The sequence below is a fragment of the Acinonyx jubatus genome, chromosome E1 (genome assembly GCF_027475565.1).
Source record: "Acinonyx jubatus isolate Ajub_Pintada_27869175 chromosome E1, VMU_Ajub_asm_v1.0, whole genome shotgun sequence".
NCBI lineage: Eukaryota > Metazoa > Chordata > Mammalia > Carnivora > Felidae > Acinonyx > Acinonyx jubatus.
In genome coordinates this window covers 52,828,110-52,845,943 of record NC_069397.1, presented here as the reverse complement: position 1 = coordinate 52,845,943, position 17,834 = coordinate 52,828,110, and the positions used below count along the sequence as shown (strand labels likewise).

Here is a 17,834-nt window from a genome sequence, read left to right as displayed (position 1 = left end):
TCGGCGCAGGCAGGAGCGGCTCTCCGGACGCCGAGCCCGGGAAGCGGAGGGCGGCGGGCTCGGCGAGCGGCGGCGGCTGCGGAGGCGGGCGGCGAGCGGCGGCGGCGCGGCCGAGGCGCCGGGGCGGGCGCGGCGGCCGCTGCTCCTCGGGCCCGGGCGGGCCGGCGAGCGCCGGGCGTCCGAGGAGGCGCCGCGCCCCCGGAGCCGGGGCTGCCCGCCGGGGTCTCCGTGCGTCTCGCCGAGAGCCCCGGCCAGCGCGCGGCGGAGGGCAGCGCCGCGGGGCTCCGTCCCCGTTCGGCAGGAGGCTCCGCGCCCGGGCGCCGGCGACAGCCCGGGCCGCCGAGCCCAGCAGCCGTCCCCGCCACCCCGCAGCCGGCGCGGGCATGGGCGCGCGGGGCTGCGCGCCGGGCCGCGGGACCCGCAAAGTTTGCTAGCCCGCTGGGCGCGGAGCCGAGGGCGCGCCCGGGCCCGGCGCCGCCGGGAGGGACCGAGCGTCCGCGGATTGGGCGCCAGGGCGGTGGAGCCGAGAGGGGCGGCTCGGCCCCGCCAGATGCCGCCTGCAAAGTTAGAGAGAAGAAAACTTCAGCTCCGGGGAGGTTCGGACCGCTATGCTAACCGCGCCCCCCGAAACCGGAGCCCCTGAAAGACGCCCCGCGCCCGCGTCTCCCGCCGCGCTCGCCTCCCGCCCGGCCCCGGGGGCCCGGCGCCTGGAACGGCCGTGACTGCGTCCGCCCGGAGAACCCAACCAGGGGGCGGGGAGGGGGCGGGGGGCGGGCAACGTGGCCACGAGAGGAAGTTTCCTGAAGTTGCCGGTTCATTCCGGAGCCCGGCCCGCGACCCGGCGGCATCGCGGAGGCCGCCCCGCCTGGGAGAAGTCGGAGTTGGGGTGCTAGAGGAGGGAGCAGCCCCGAATCCGAGAGCGGGCTTTTCCCCTTTCTCTTTGCTCGCCCCTCGCCTTCCGGGCGCGCCTCCGGGATCGGACTTGGACAGCAGGCGAGAAGGAAGGGGTCGCCAGCGCTGCCCCTCCCGGGCATCTACCAGCCCCGGGCCGGGGCCGCGTGGACAGTCTCCCCGGACGAAGCCGCGGGGTCCCAGACCCCCACCCAGGATTATAAAACAGTGCGGAGGACCCCCCCACCCGAGGCTGGTCATCATGTGGGGGCTGCTGGTCTGGACTCTGCTGGCCCTTCACCGGATCCGCGCGACCGGAGCCCAAGGTAGGGAGGGCCACCCCCACGTGGGGTTGGGGAGGGTGCTGGAGGAGGGGGAGGGTGGCGGGGACTCGCTGGCTTCTCGGGGGCCTCCTGGACACCGGGCTTAGTCTGGGCAGAGCCCTCTCCAGGGAGTTTCAGGATCCCCTCCTCGAGTTTTGGGGGCTCTCTTTCGGGGGTGGGGCCGTCTTTCTGAGACTTGTGGCTTCCAGAGGAGGGAAGATGGGGGGTCCGTGTTGGGAGGCGTCTTCCGGGGTGCGGTGAGGGGTAGCGACCCCCACCCACCTCGGGTGCCCTCGGGCCGGCGTGGGAGGGGCGGGCGGTTCGGTGCCGGCCGCGGCACCCGCCTCTCCCGAGCTCCTCAGGCCGGGCTCCGGGTCCCCGCTCGGCGTCCGCGGGAAGGGCCCCGCGGGGCACGCGCTGGCCGCCCCGCGGCGAGGGAGCCGGGCGGGAGGGCGGCGGGAGCCGGGTTGGTGGCCCCGGGAGGGCAGTTGCCGGGCCTGGCCACATACGGGAGCCCGCGCCCGGCTGGGGCCGCCGCTGGGGCCGGGGGTGCTCGGCGGGGCGGGCCTGGAGACGATGTCGCGCGTGCGGCCCGGACCCAGCGGGGGGTGGTGCCCGGGGAGGGTCTGGGGCGTCTCCCCTCCCGCCCCCAGACACACGCAGCCTCCTGCCTGTCCCTCCCGCTCCACCGGCCGCTCCTGTCTGTGACCTGTAGCTGCCTGGATGGAGCAGCCTCGCGGTGGAAAAGAGCTGCTTTGGGGGTGGGAGCGTTAGGAGGGATGAGGAGGCGTGATCCGGGCTGCCCCCCTCCAGAGGGCAGACGCCCAGACATCCCCCCCTCCGCCCCCCAGCCCTTGGGCAGGTCCCAGTGGGGGAGGGCGGCCGCACCGGTGCTTCCTTGCCTTTGGGGTTCGCAGATCCAGACAGTGGTGCCAGCGGTGTCCGAGCGGCGCCTGCTGGGGGCGGAAGGAGACGAAGCCTGGGCTGAGCTTCAGGACTCGCGGGGCCTGGCTTCCCTCTTCCAGGCTCGGGAGGGTGCCTGGACCCACCCGGGGGCGCCGGCATATGGAGGCTGCTTCTCAGAAGGGCCCCACCCCAGCCCTGGGGTCGTCTAGCGGCGAGGGTGAAGGGACCCCACTGCGCCCAGCGTCAGGCAGTTCAGGGAGCCCGGATCAAAGAGATGAGAATAATCAGCTCTCACTCACAGGGTTGAGGGGAGGATTTTACAAGGTAATTTACGTTAAAGCACTTAGAAATTTTGTAAGGGGCCCTGTAAATGTAAGGTAATAAAAGTTATTATTAGTTTTACGATCATCATAAAATCTTCCAGCAGGCAGGGACCTTAGAGGTCGGCTTACTCTAGCAACCATTTAACAGAGAGGAAAACTGAGGTCCAGGGGGCGTTAAATGAGTTGCCGCTGGGTGTTCTGGGGGCAGAGTCAGGGACCAGGTGTGTTCTGGGCCCTTCTCTCCCTGGAACCAGGACCATCGGCAGCTGGAGTGGGTTTGCTAGGGCAGGGCCTTTCTTTTAAGGGTTCCAGGAGGACCTCGAGGCTGGCAGAATCGGGACAGGGTGTAGCTTCCCCGGGGGCACCTCACAGATTTGCTCTGAGATGCCCATGGGTCAACTAGCTTGAAAGCCCGGAGACTGGGAGGGCTCTGGGGGTGTCAGCCCCCGTCTGGAGGCATCTGACTTCATTGCTGTCCGGACTCCCACAGTGGCATGATTTCTGTGTGGCAGGTGGGCTCCCGCGTTCCCACCCATCCAGGCCCAGGCCCATCAGGAGTCCCCAGGGCACCTGAGGGCCCTTCCTTCTGGGTCATCAAGCCTCTTTATGTCCCAGCCAACACTGTCCCATCCACCTGAGGCCAAGATCCCCTGGTCCAGTGGAAGTTAAGGCCGGGCCACCTCCTGTCTCTGTCCTCCTGCTAAGGGGCTTGCCCTGTCAGAATCGCTGAAGGCCTCTGATTGATTCCCCCTCTCTCTGGTTCTCTTGTTTGCTGCCTTTTTGAGTGAGGCTGCCTGGGTCCCCTGCTGCTCCCTTTGTGTTCTCTGGCTCTGAGAGAGTGTTTTCCAGAGTCCATGGGTACTCCCCATTTGTCTCCTGGCGGGAGACAAACTGTGCAAAGGATTGTGGGAACTTGGTCTCGGCCTGACTTGGGGGCAGTGCTGTGTTGTGTGTAGGGGCCCGGGGGGGCGTGGGGGGGCGGGCAGGGGCAGGCCCCGGGGCTGCGGGGTCCTTTCCTGTCTGCTTTGGGATTAGGGAGTGGCGTTTCTCTTTAGCTTCTCTTTTGCGTTTGAGGCCATGCCCTTCACCCTTTGGGGTACTTGAAGCCACGCCACTGTCTGTGGCTTCTGAGCCCCTTCAGCCCTGTTCTCCAGTCATGACAGAATGAGGGACCAGGCCATGTACCTCTCTGGGACAGACCTCACGCTGGCCACCGCTGGATTTTGTCTAGACTTACGTTGGTGTTTTTCGGCTGCTGGACCTGGGCCACATCACCCGCTTATACTGAAAGCCATTCGACCATTTCCCCCAAACCTCAATGTCAAGCCAGTTCGTATGCTTTTCCTCAACTAGGTGCGGTGATGTTGTAGAAAGAGGGATTCGAAGTATTTGGGGGAGCTCTCAGCAGGTGCCTGGCACTTAGGAGGTGCTTGATAAAGGGTAATTGTTGCGAGGATGATGTTGGTTTTTACATTACCAGCCAGAGGACCATGAGGAGTAGCCCCGGCCACCCACCAAAAACACCACGAATGCCTCTCCTTCCTCCAAGATGCTTCTTGTACTTCCGGCTTCTGTGGCCCCCATCGCCGGCTGTGAGTGGCCCTGCGGCCGTGTTGGGCTCCACTCCCACGTACTCTGACTCCAGATGCCCGGGGGAGCCTGGACGTGTGCATTGTCGCCAGCTTCTCGAGAGATTTTGCGGGTGCCACGAAAATTATTGTTGGCGCACATCCTGAGGAGGCCGAGGGGCCGGAAGGAGGGCAGTAGCAGCCCAGCCAGCCGGTCCAGAAGGTTCTTAGGAGAGCGCGGCGCCTGGGGGAGGGACAAAAGGGGCTGTGAGCTGAGGGAAGCAGGCAGCACAGACCCCTGTATGAGTGCTGGCAGGCCCAGCCTCGGAGGCTCTTGAGGGCTCCAAGGGGAGAAAGTTTAGTGCTAGGAGCTAATCACAATAAAAGGCAAACAGCACGCAAGGGAGCGGGATGAAAGTTTAATTACATGGTGTGGCTAAGCTGTAATTATTAATTACTGACAGCAAAAAATAACTTATTGATCAGGGCCTCTTGCTAATTACCACAAGGCCGAGTGTCTTGCTTGCCTGGGGCTCAGCTGGTGCGTGTCAAAGCCCCACACAGGAGGGGGCCAGGGGGCGTCCCCGCTTCCCTTCGTGCTCTTCTCCCAGGGCCAGAGAGGCGGCTCTCTGCCCTGCATCCCTGTCTCCCTTGCCCCGTGCGCCCCTTAGCTTCAGCTGGGGAGTCTGGAACATTCTGGCTGGGGCCAGATGGGTGACACAGTTTGGTGTTTGTACTGGCTGCAGGGTTTCGCCCCTGCGTGGGAAGAGCAGCTCGGGACCCCTACCCAGAGGCTGAGTCATGCTGGCAGCCCGACACCTGCCTCAGAAACCCTTCCTTTCGTGCGTGTGTTCGGCAAATAGCTATCGACCGCTCTCTCCCTTATGTCCTCTACTGGAAGGCCAGAGTAGGGGCCAGGAACCCGGTTCCATCAGGGAAGGGCGGCTGGGAAAGAGGCCAAATGCTTTACGGCAGTTCTCTGTTTAAACAGTGCCTGAACGGCCGACTTTACAGTGATGTGTTAAACTGCATATCGGTATGCATTTGACTTTGTACCACAGGACACAGTTGGGCTGTAAGTTAAGCGGTAAGGGAGAATGAACTTGTCGTCTGTCCTGAGGACTAGAATGAAAGGACGTTGGACTTGAAAGAAACGAAAAACCATCCAGCGTTGTTCTTTGCCCATAAGCCTGGGACAAGTGGCCATCTGGTTGGTGTCTGCTTGTATACCCCTGGTGATGGGGGACTCACTATCTTACGAAACAAGCAGGTTGTAAGACCGTGTCCCCGTGGCTGGTTATCCTGGGATTTGGCTGTGGTTAAAGAAGTCGTCTGATTGGCTGGAACACCTCCTCCCCGATCCTTCTGACTCCTCGCGCCTCGGGGAGTCAGGAGACTGAGCTGGAATTGATGTTGGGTGTTACAGTGCTGCCTGCGGCTTTTCCACCCTGGCTCCCCCTGGAGCACACTGCCACAGACGGACCTCGAGCTGCCTAAAGCGGTGGGAATTAGTCATCATAATTCAGGGCTTTGGGATGCCAATAGCAACAAATGGGCCAGGAGTGACTGCCGGCAGCAGCCTCCCTGCCTGTAATGGAAAAGAAAACAAACCGGATGTTGAGACATCCTGGTTGCTCCTCGTGGCCGCCCCCTCTGCTGTCCACACGCTGGGCAGAGGGCAGGGCCAGGGAGCAGTGTCAGTGTCCACCAAGGGGCCACCCGGGGCTGCTCAGGGTCCTGATGTGGGGGGTGGGGGTGGGTTGCACAGCTGGTCTCATCGGTCTCCCCAGCCAGGTGTCTGGTCCAGAAAGCCCTTCCCTGAGCCCAGGGAGCCCTGCGGAGGCCCCTCTCCAGGTTTGGGCACCGACATGGTGCAGGGCTCCCGGCCTCTACCTGCACCACTGAATGACCCAGAGCTGAGACTCTTCTCATCTGTAAATGTTAAAGATCACTATGGCTGCCTCGTGGGGGGGGGGGGTTTGTTAGTTTTTTTGTTTTTGGATGTTAAATGAGATGATCCTAATCACCGTAAACTGCTCTGGGTAACTGATAAGTGCTTATAACGCACTGGCCACAAGGCTGGGAGGATGTCACAGCCCACACCTCCTGCCTCCTCTCCAACATCTCCACCCACTCTGCCCACCGCACTGACCACCTCCCTGTTCCTGGAACTGCCCGGTCTGTCTCTGGACTCCCACCTGGCATCTGAAGGTCCTGCTGTCCCTGCGGTCATGCCCAGTCCTCCCAGATGTCTGCAAGGCTGACTCCTTGTTTCCTTCAAGACTTTCCCCTAGTATCCCTCATCTGTCCCTAAGCCCCTGAAAACATGTCACCTCCAAGAATGAACTTCTTCCCCTGCTTTACCTTCTCCATGGCACTCAGCTTCACCTGGCATATATTGACTTGTCTATTTATTTATTGTTGGCCTCTCGTGGGGGTGGGGGCTGTATTTTATCCACTGCTGTATCCCTGGTCACTTCGGGCAGTGCCTACCATGGAGAATGAGGTCGAGGAATATGAATGAGCGAATGAAGAATGAATGAATGAATGAATGAATGAACCCTTAGCTAAGGAATCTTTTGTCGTCGGCCTGTCCCTCCTTCTCCAGCTTCCTCTCTGACCAGGCACCCACTCTGATGGGCTCCTCGGTACATCACATAAGCCACCTGCCGTGAAGCCCTCGTTACACTGAGCCAATCACCCCAAGGATGGGAGCCCTGTCCTCCAGAGATTCCGGCCCAGGCTTATGCAGAACGGGGTAGTGTTGCTGTTGAGCCCAGAACCCCTGCTCAGACTCTCTCACCTTCACTCCCAGCTCTTCCTGCCGCTGGCCCTACAGCTGCTTCTGGCAGTCCAGCCTCTGGATTGCGTGACCCTTGGGTTCTTCTTGAGTGCCTACTAGCTGAACTGCACCTGTATGAAATTGGGAGGACACCTAGGGGGTTTGGGGAGTAAGGCCCATCCGTGCTTGGAGGCCCCCTTTGAAATACGTAAGAGAGAGAGAGGAAGTCGTGGCACCCGCAATTAAATGCTATAGCCCAGATTGCTTCCCCTTGCAGCCCATTGGCCGGAACTGATCACGTGGTCCCGCCCAGTGGCAAGGGGGTGGGAAGCGCAGGCTTCTTTCCTCGTGTTGCGAAAAGAGAGGCGCGCTGGTGATGTCCAGCGTTCCTCCATAACCGCAGAGAGGACTCTGTGGTCTCCAGAAGGGCACTGCATACAGAATTACTTTACTCCTGCCGGGGCCATCCGGAAAGCATCCCCAACTTAGCCCCAGTCTGGTGCGATTACTTCCCCGGTTTGGGTTTTTTTTCCTTGAGCTGTTGAGAAGGGTCCTGCATCGCGGCGGTCCTTGCCTTGGAATTGGGGCGACCTGGGTGCAGGCTCCATGGCTTTGCGCTACCCCCGGGTCACTTTGGATTCGGTCGCTTACATCCCATCCCCGTTTTTCTCGTACATCAGTCGTGCCAGGGGAGGAGGCTGGCGGGGAGCGTAGGACCTGAGGCGAGCGGAGCCCTCCATGGAGCCTGGCCTGTGGCAGGGGCTCAGCCGGCTCACGCAGCCAGCTGTGCCTCTGCGTTGGCCCTTCCACATGGTCTCGAGATGGGATCTCAGGTGGCACGGAGTTCTCGGATTTCCCCCTGGGTATCTCTACCCGCATCTTCTTTTTCGGCTTGTGTTTCTCCCCCAGTTTTGAACGATCTGGTCTTTCCTCCTCGTCCTAGGATCACCAGGGAGGAGGCACAGTCATATTTGGTGTGCAGTTCTAGGTATTAGACAGCGTTAGGGGAAGTGTCACCGTTACCTCTGCCCTCCCTTGACTCCATCATGCGGGTAAACTGAGGCTCACAGAGATTAACTCCCCAGTACTGTGTAGCTAGGAAGTCAGGATTTGAACCTAGGGCTCTGTGACCCCAGTGCCTGTCATCTTCCCATTCCCCCAGGCTGCCCTTGCCTCCATGGCATCCTTCACTGGTACTTTCCCTGAGAGACACGACCATTTGCTGATGAGATGCCCATTCAGTTGTGCTGGCAGAAGACCAGGGCTGGCCCAGGGGACGCGGTAGAGTTTGAGAAAATAGCCCTGGGAGGGACACCTGGGTGGCTCAGTCGGTTAGGTGTCTGACTCTTGATTTCAGCTCAGGTCATGATCTCACGGTTCCTGAGTTCGAGCCCCGTGTCAGGCTCTGTGCTGTCAGCACGGTTTCTCTCTCTCCCTCTCTCACTGCCCCTCCCCTGCCCCCTCTCTCTGTCTCTCAAAAATAAATAAGTAAACTAAAACAAAAATAGCCTTTGGAACTTCTCCTCCTCCTCCTGATCCCCCCTGGCTCTTGCTCTATCCTAGCTGTGTCCTCACTGGGCCTCAGGTTGGCAGGATATGAGAGATCAGGATGCGAACCCCCCTGTGCCTCTCTGTCTTTCCCCTGTCCCCTCCCAGAGGACCCAGAGATGTTTGGTGAGTCTCCTTAAGGTCACTTGGGGCACTCATGACTGGGTGCCAGTGACCAAGCCGCACAAGAGTCTTTTAAACTGAATGGGGCAGGGAAGAGGCAATTAAAGTTTGATGCCCTGCAGGAAGCTATTAGTGACCTAGAGCAGTGATGAAATTTTGATGATATGATAATCCTAAGGGGAGGAAACGTTATTAGCCATCATGTGGCCCATTGAGGGAATTCAGCTTCTGGGGTAGCCATGAGGGACTCTCAAGGGCCTGCTGGAGCCAGGACCCTGGAACCCCAGCCCCTGCTGCCAAGGGGCACCTGGTCTTGGAAAGGTGCAGGTGACGGAGGCACTTGTGTGGCTCAGAATCTGAGGAATGGTCAGAGATATGGCTGGGCACCTGGACGCTTGGGTTGTCGCCACATGATGGGAGTCAGTTATGGATCTGCTACAGATGCCCCATTTCTTGCTCTGGGCCGTGAGAGCCAATCCAGAATGTGCCGTCAGAGGGTCCCAGTGGGACAGCACAGGCCTCTGAGGAGCTTGAAATGTGGATGACTCCCTGGGTTCAAATCCTACTTGTCATTTACTGTCTGGGTAACCCTGGATGAATCAGTTGCAGAGCCCATCTGTGCCTCGGTTTCTTCATCAGCAAAGCGGGGATAACAGGAGTCCTTACCCCCCTCCGTGGGGTCATGACACGGTTTAATAAGATCTGCTGAGTTCTCAGACAGCAGTCAGTGTATAGTGAATGCTGTATAAGTGCTTGTCATTGTCATTTTTGTCACCATTTTGGTGTTGGGGAAGCAGGGTCAGCTGTGGGCCTGCAATTGGACATGCGTCATGTCCTGAAATGCCTCTGCTGCCTTTATCCCTCACAGACCAGCCAGTAGCATCTAAACATATGCTATTACGAGCTTATTCGTTCGGTTAAGACATTCTCTGGCTCCAACTTAAAATGCAAATACACCGCAGAGAACCCACATGTTAAGGGGTTATTAGCTGTTCAGGCCTTAAGGTGAATGTGTTTATTGGATCCTTTCATAAAACCTCAAATTTCTGTGTGTGGCTTTCACAGCCAAACTCATTTTTTTTCTTCATCCCAACCTTCGAAGGAGTTTGGGCAGAAAGTGTTCACATTATTAACATCGATTGCATTGAACTTCGGACACTTGCTAAGGTCACTCGATGTGTAAGAAAGTGACGGTGAACGACGATGAACACAGGTCCCCTGCTTCCCAAGCCGTCGCTTTTGGTCTGGTCAGGAGCAGCTCACCGTACTGCTTGGCTTGACCACAAACTTTGCCCCAGCTTGGCTGGGTGAAAAGGGTGGGGCACGGGGTGCGGCCGGGGGTGGCCTGTCCTCTCTGTAAGGGAAGTCAGACCCCTCCCTTGAGACCGCATCTGCTCTCCCACGGGGTCTTGGTGATAAGATCTAAACGCTGAGGCCTGTCAGGTCAGACCCTACTTACAGGCCTTCACTCCAGGGGCTTTGCTACTGCTTTTGGTCTCAGTGCCGAGCCCCCCACGGTCTGGCCCTCCATGTGGCTGCAACCTCCCCTCCCCTTCCCTGCCACGGCCCTCCACGTGCTCAGCTGCCCCACCCTCCGGAACCCCTCGGCCCCCTCCCCTCTCCCTCACCCTGCACCCCTCGTTCTCCCCCAAGGTGCGCCAGCTAGAACACATCCCCCCAGATGCCTCTGTGCTCTCAGGATGCCGACGGTCTAGATGTCTCATTTGGCACTTTGGCCTTGTTGATTCTGAATTATCTTTTAATGTGCGTGTGACTGATTTCTTTAATTATAAACTCCTTGAATTTAGATAATAACCTTCATCAGCAAGGGTAGAGGCATTAGACGTAAATTATCGTTCCCAATTAATGAACTTAACCCTTTGAAGAAGGGCGCTGCGGGTAATGGTACCATCAGGGGGAGGGTAACAGACGCGATGCCATGTGGGCCTCAGATCCCAAGACCCGTCCTCACTGGGTCCCTTTGGGCCTCCGTGTCCTCACTGGGGAACGGAGGGCCATAAACACTGCGTTTCCGAGCTGTAGGGTGATGGACTTCTGTGGTGGAGGAGGATAGACACAGGCCCCGGGGGAGCTGGCCGTGAGCCTGAGGCTGCCCGCTAGCCCCGTGACCTTTTCCTCCTTTATAGGTTCTGTTTTCAATATACGAACATTTGCATTCTATTCCATAGCCTACCTGAATTCTATTTTAACACACAAAGGGTATTTTAAAGCCAACGGATGCTGCTAAAGGAGGTGTGGTATGTCTGCCCGTGGCTTCCTGGACCCCCTGGGATAGATGTCAAAACTTGGTTTTGAAGAATTTGAATCCAGTGATCTCTTGGGTCACATCATCTGTAGGATTCCAAGATGCTTGACATATTTCAGCCATTTATAGTTAAAAGTTTCTGTAATGTTTTGTAGACGTATAGTTCCCCCTGAGGAAGCAGGGCCCCAAACATAATCAAGCCCGGGCCAGCATAACCGTCCACCGTGGCGGTGGTGGAACCTTCAAGGGCATGGGCGGTGGGAATGTGAGGCTGTCAGCCCCTCGCTAGGTGATCCTGACGCTTGGGTGGTCAGAGTTTTCTGGGTCCTCCCTCACCTTCCGGCTGTCTGCTCCATACCATTCAGGATTCAGGGGTCTGGCTCCCGGCCTCTCCCTGGGCTGTCCCCCGAGCCCCCTTTTCATTGCAAGCCACCCAGCCCAGCGGCGACGCTGTTGGGGCAGGGCACTGAGTGAGGGCACGGAGGGTCACCTTAGTGAGAGACGTTGGCCTCTGTGGTAAGTTATGTCCACTGCACAGGGGTCTTTCCCGTGGAGATGCGGGTGCCTTCCAGAAGAGCTGAGGTTCCTGGACGCCATCCCCTGGCAAAGCAGGGTCTTACTGGAGTTGGTGTCCTGCCGTGGCCCAGCCAGCACTCACTAAGTGTTCCCAGTCTGATTCAGTCCCTTCCTCGAGATTTCTCTTGAAGCTGAAAGCATCCGTGCACTCCCAGGCTCCATCGGGCGGCCAGCTGTCTCCATCACTGTTTATATCTCTCGTTGCCCTGGCCCAAGGACTTGGCACCTAGAATGGGGGACGTGTTGCTGCCCTGAGACCGTGCCCAGCACTCCGGCCTTCTTGCTCAGTCAACCTTGAAGGCTTCTCCCCATGGACAGCATGCTTATTGGCCTCACGCAGCTTTGGCTGGCTCAGCCCAGTGGCCCTTGACCTTCCCATTGGGACCTCTTTTCCCTGCCCCGGCAGAGCAAATGCAGGCAGGCCGTGGGTCGGGGGCAGGCCATCGTGAGGCCTGAAGCTGCCAGGGAGGGTCGAGAGGACTTCCTCGTTAGCTCTGGCCCAAGCTCATTATGGGGCTGTGCATCACTGGGTGAAAAATGGTTGTCGTCGGGGCGGTAATAAATAGGCTGCTGTCAGTGTTGATGTGATTGCATTAATGAACAGAAATCAGCCAGGGCGAGGGGAGATGCTTCTGGCTGTGGCTCCGGGTGGCTGGAGAGCTGTGTCCACTGCTTGCTGTCCCTTGCCCCAGGAGGACAGCAGCCAGGGCCCGGGTGGGAAGAAGAGAGGCGTTGGCATTTAACCCCTTTCTCCTAAGGCCTTGATGGATGAAGAACCTAGAAGGTGCTAGAGACCTCCAGGAAAAAGGAACATTGTTCGGCCCCAGGGAGTGAGCTGGGTGTGACGGGGGGCCCCCAGCCTCAGCCCGGGCCTTGGGCAGAGAGAGGGAAGCAGGGCCAGCCGAGTGGACCACTGTGCTTTTGATGGCTCAGCCTTCCACAGAGCCCGGGGTGAGCACACCCGCAGGAAGGCGTGGGGAGAAACACAAGACCCATTGTCCGCGCCCCTTGCCTGCCACCTCGCCTGGAATGTTAGGACTTATTGTCTGTCCAGGAACTTGGAATGTCCAGCCCCAGGGTGCAGGGAGCAGGCCCCCAACTCCAGCTACTCTTGTACCTCTGCCAGGGAAGAGCTCAGGGCCCCAATCCTCTGAGCCCAGGCTCGGTGTCAGAGCTGAAGCAAAGACGTGCCTCTGAGACGCGGGCACGCAGATGGGGGAAGGCGGCAGCCGCATTTAGGGCCGGACCTCGGGGCACCCGAGGATCGAGGGAAGGCCAAAGGAGTGAGGGGCACCCTCACATCTGGGGTCCCAGGAGCACATTCTTGGAGCTCTGGTGTAGCCTGCCTTGTGATGGAGGTGAGAGGGTGGGCCGGAGCAGCGGGGCTCACATCGGAGCCTGCATTCAGTTCCCGTGCAGGGCTTGCCCGAATGCACATTCCCAGGCTCCACCCCCAGAGCTTCTGGGGTGGGGGCCAGGGGCTGGCATTTCTGACCAGCTTCCAGGTGATGCCGCTGGTCCAGGGGCCGCACTTGGAGGAGGTCCAGCCTAGAGGTTGGAGAAGTCCGGTTGCCATGGTGGTGGCTGTGCTGAGCCCCTCCCGTGGAGGCGGAGGACCTCCGTGAGCCCGCTGCAGGCCTTGCGTGCGAGAGGGGCAGACCACCGCTCCTTCCCTTCTAACTTCCTCACCACCAGAAACTCTCGCTCTCAATGCCCGTCCGTCCGTAAAGAAAGCAAAAAGCCAGCCCAGAGGCCTCCTCCCTGGGGGAGAAAGGGCGGGCCGTGAAGTCATCACTGGCTGAAGCAGCTTTTGCTAGAAGCTCAAAGTAACCCGGTGCGTGGATGGATGACAAAAGCCTCGAACCTCTGTTGGCTCATCAAGCATTTTCTAAGCACCTACGGTGCCCCAGGCACAGTGCCTGGGATCCAGCAAAGGCCAAGTCAGGTCCCTGCTCTCAAACTGTTCACGGGCAAAAGAGGGCATGAAGCATGTGGCCGTGAATATAGGACAAGTGTGCCAGGCGCTAAGTACAGGTGGAATCGGGTGATTGGGCGTCTGGCGGGGAGACCTGAGAATGCTGCCCCAGAGGAGGTGATCTTGAAGCCTAGGTCTTGTGGGGTGGGAGGAGCCCCCATCTTCCTTGGGGAATCCTGGAGGCTTTGTTTTTGCTTTGCCGTAATAAGTTGTATCTATTTAAAGAGTATAACTTGGGGTGCCTGGGTGGCTTAGGTGGTTAAGCCACCGACTCTTGATCCCATGCGCATGAGACCGAGCCTCGAGTTGGGCTCCATGCTGGGTGTGGAGCCTGCTTAAGATTCTCTCTCTTCCAGGAGTGGGTGGCTCAGTTGGTTAAGCATCCGACTTCAGCTCAGGACGTGATCTTGCGGTTCACAAGTTCGAGCCCCGCATTAGGCTCTGTGCTGACAACTCAGAGCCTGGAGCCTGCTTCGGAATCTGTGTGTGTTTCTCTCTGCCCCTCCCTCACTTGCTCTCTCTCTCTCTCAAACTAAACATTGAAAAAAAAAAGATTCTCCGTCTCCTTCTGCCCCTCCCCAGTGTGCTCTCTCTTAAAAAAGAAAAAAGAGTATAAATTAATCATTTTGACACATGTGTAACCTGTAAAATCACCACAGAAATCAAGATAACAGACATATGTATCACCACCTAAAGTTTCCTTGTGCCCTTAGCAATCCCTCTCTGCCTAGTAGAGATCTTTCTTTCCCCCAAATGTATATCTCATTGTGGCAGTCTTTTTTTTTTTTTTGCTTGTTTTAAACTTTCCGTTCAGCACTGAATTACCTCCACACCTTTGTTGAAAATCAGTAGTCCGTATCCGTGCAGATCTATTTCTGGACACCGTATCCTGGTTCATTTCTCTATTTGTCTTTATACGAGTAGCACACTCTCACGCTCGCTGTCGCTTTAAGATGAGTCTAGCTTGAAACAAAGTAATGTCAGTTCTCTGACTTTGTTCCGTTTCAAAATTGTTTTGGGTCTTCTAGATCCTTTACGTTTCCATATGAATTTTAGAACCAGCCTGTCTGTCTTTAGAATCGGTTTACATTTCCACTGGGGCGCCTGGGTGGCTCATTTGGTTAAGCGTCTGACTTTGGATCAGGTCATGATCTCACAGTTCATGGGTTCGAGCCCCACTTCAGGCTCTGCACTGACAAGTGCAGAGCCTGCGTGCAGAGCCTGCGTGCAGAGCCTGCTTGGGATTCTCCTTTCTCCTGCTGTCTCTGCTCCTCCCTGACTTGTGCTTTCTCTTTCTCTCTCAAAATAAACAAAATAAAATTAAAAAAGAATTAGTTTACATTTCCATATGCATTTTAGAATCGGATTTTCCGCCCGAAAACCCGCTGGGGTTTCTGACCAGAACTGCATTGATAAAATAGGTCAGCGTGAAGGACCCACGTCGAATCTTCTGGCCCACGAACGTGGGATTCCACTCTGTTCTTTAGCTCTTCGGTTTCTCCGAGCACCGTTTTATGGATTTTGGAGTACAGGCGTTGCACATTTACCCTTAAATATTTCATATTTTTGATGCAATTGTAAATGCTTTTTATGTCGACTAGGAGCTGTTTGTCTCCAGGATATACAAATGCGGTTGATTTTGACGTGTTGATCTGGGACTCCGTGACATGGTTCGACTGAATGATTAGTTCTAGTAACTTCTTTGTAGGCTCCATTGGATTTTCTACATAGGTGATCGGGTTTTCTCCGAATGCAGACAGTTTAACTTCTTTTCCAATCTGGATTTCTTTCCTTTCTCGTTCTTGACCCCTTGCACTGACTAGAGCCTCCGAGGAGCCTTCATTGTTATCCTTTCAGTTGTTAAGCGGCTCCCAGGCAGCAAATGCACACCTTGGTGGTGGCTGACACTGAGGTCAGGCTGTGTTGGCCTCATTCTCAAAAGGCCTCCTCACACGTGGCCCCAGCCCAGACGGTGCTTATGTTCAGGGCACACACATCTTTGGCATCAGACGTCCTGTAGAAACTATGTGAGCTTCGGGAGGGGAGCAGCAGTCCAAAGCACAGTGACTGTGCCTCCTGTCCACGTGGGGGATGGTCGCATGCATTTGGGGCTTGTGGGCTTCCTGCCCCATATGCTTCCTCGGGCCCTGGGTCCTGGAGCTCCCTAAGGGGCAGTAGGTGAGCTACAACCATAGGGCAACTCAGAGAACCACTAAGGTCAGATTATAAAGGGCTCTTCATTATATAGAGGAGCACGTGGGACCAGGAGAGCCCAGTGAGGTGTCCCAAGCCGCAGAGCTTGGGAGCTCGGGGCTTCCTGCCCCCTTTGCGGGCTCCATCTACGTGTGGTGGCCCTTTGGTTTTCACCGGTGCTGCAAGCCAGCCTCTGACAGGGCTGTGATTCTCTGAACCTTCTTTCCAGTTCCATCGGAGCTACGGGATGGTCACATCAGCTAAATTGGGAGCTGCAAGGGCTGTGCTCCCAGGAGCCAGGGAAGCTGTGAGCTGGGGCGCTGGGGGTCTGGGGGCAGATGTCCCCAGGGCAGCCATGGCCTTTGCTGGGGGAGGGAGGGTGGATCAAGAGTCAGCCACTGGACTGTGGATTTGGAAGAGAGGCCACCTGCTTACCTTTCCTCCGCCCACCCCAGAGTCTCTGGAGTGTGGGGGGTTTCACTAGCCCTTTGCGGGATGGGGACTCAGGGATGAGGCACAGATGGCCGCAGCCAGACCCCTCCCTCTCCTTTCCTCACAGCGGCAGCCGGTTGCCGGTTTAGGGACCAAGCTCCCTGGCACACCCCTGGGTCCCCCTCTGCTTCCTCAGCTTCTAGCCCAAGACAGTTGAGGTCACGCATGGGGTCGGGGGAGCCTGCGGCTCAACTCTGGACAATCAGCTTCTGGAGTCACCAGACTCAGGGAATAGTGCGAGCTCCTGGTGAGCCAGATGTCCTTCCAAATGCTTTACACAGATTGTCTGGTCCTCTCAACGGCCTTTGAGGAAGCATACCTTCCCCCTCGTGTGGATTAGGAAATAGACCCAGAGAACTCGAGCAGCTTGCCCAGAGTTGAATAGCTTGTAAGGGGTGGCCTTAGGAACAGGCCCGGGCAGACCCAGACAGACCCAGAGCCCAAGTTCTCACCCACCCGGCCGTGCTGGGAGGTCGAGGTCCCGTCTGTGAAGGCCTTCTCTGTTTCTCCTGCTTGCCCTCTAACTGCTGATGAATAGAACAACCTGGCCCCATTTCCACAGCTGGCCCATAATTTGGCCTAGTTTGGCCACTTACGGGCTAAATGAACTTGGCCAGATGACTTTGCTTTTCTGAGCCTCGGTTTCCTCTTCCATTAAAGTGTGGATTTAAGACAGACAAAACTCCCTCACGCTCATGGGGTGATTGGGAGGCTTGTCTGAGATAATATGTGGGCACAGCCCTAACACAGAGCCCAGCATGTGGAATATCACTGTGAGTCACAGGGGCTCCTGCCGGATCCCTGTCCCCCGCACTCCAGACTGTGCCCCTGGCCCATCTACCAGAGACTGCCAGCTTGTCACAGCTCTGCCCGTGACCTTGTGTTCGTCTCCCCCGCAGCACCCCCCCCCCCCCACAGGGACCTCAGGTGCTTGCCCTGTCCAGCATCCGCAGTCCTCCATAACTTTTCCACACGGAACAGGACGTCAAGAGCGTCCTAGGACTCCGCCCACATGGAAGGTGTCGATGAAAGTGATCCGGTCCCGTATGTATGCTCATTGTCATCATTGCCCCGTATTTGATTGACCTTCAGACATCAATTACAAGACACATCATTATTTTATGTGTCATTAAGAAGGAAAAGATACTGCCATTTAATCTGCAGTAGGATGCATTTGGAATCCAGAGACTGGGTCAGAGCCACCGTTTACACAGCACTAAGCCCTTGCCAGGCTCCGTTCGGAGGGTCCCGCGTTTATCAACACATGTGTTTCCCCCACACGGATCTGGATTCGACCATCCTCTCGACCACAGAACGGGCCGGTAGAGTTGATTCAGAAAATGCCCAGGGCCACAGAGATTTCTTGGAGATCCCTGGCCTCCAGCCAGCACTGACTCTTGTCGGTTGGGCCCAGGAAGGGCAAGACAGAGAAAGATTGAGGGTTAAGGGGCCACCCCGGTAGACTGGACACTGCCCTTCCGTCCCCCGCCCTGGGACCCACCGTAGAGCAGTGACCCCTGGGTGTGCCCCCAACACTCCCCAGCACTGTCCCCTCCCCTAGCACTGTCTTCCTGGAATGTGCTGGGCCTAAGGAAGCCTCTCTCCCCGTCCTGCCCCAGGCTCCACATTCCTGCCTCAGCTCTGCCTCATGCCAGCACCTGTCTCCTGGGGGACAGTGGCCCCAGAGGAATGAATGTCTGTCTTTGGCTCCTCACCAGGCCTCCCCTCTGAGCTGGGACTTCCGGGCCAGGCCAGGGCTTCTGAATCAACTTTGCTTGGCTCTTCTCTTCTTTGGCCAAGCCCAAAAGCCAAGCAAAGGGCTCGGCTCTAATTACATGGAGACCCTGCGACAGCCTGGCACGGCTGAG

The 17,834-nt window shown here is 57.6% G+C and overlaps 1 protein-coding gene across 3 annotated transcripts in view; it reads left to right on the top strand.

The window, feature by feature from the left end:
• Positions 1 to 489: 489 nt before the first annotated feature.
• The window catches only part of SDK2 (sidekick cell adhesion molecule 2), a 260,401-nt gene continuing 243,056 nt past the window's right edge, over positions 490 to 17,834 (top strand). For 2 of the 3 annotated variants that reach the window (XM_027047945.2, XM_027047944.2), the window contains exon 1: positions 490 to 1,217. In XM_027047945.2, the coding sequence (XP_026903746.2) occupies positions 1,154 to 1,217 (64 nt within the window). In that variant the 5' untranslated portion in view covers positions 490 to 1,153. The remainder of the gene's footprint in view (positions 1,218 to 17,834) is intronic. The other variant, XM_053212749.1, reaches the window with a different exon arrangement.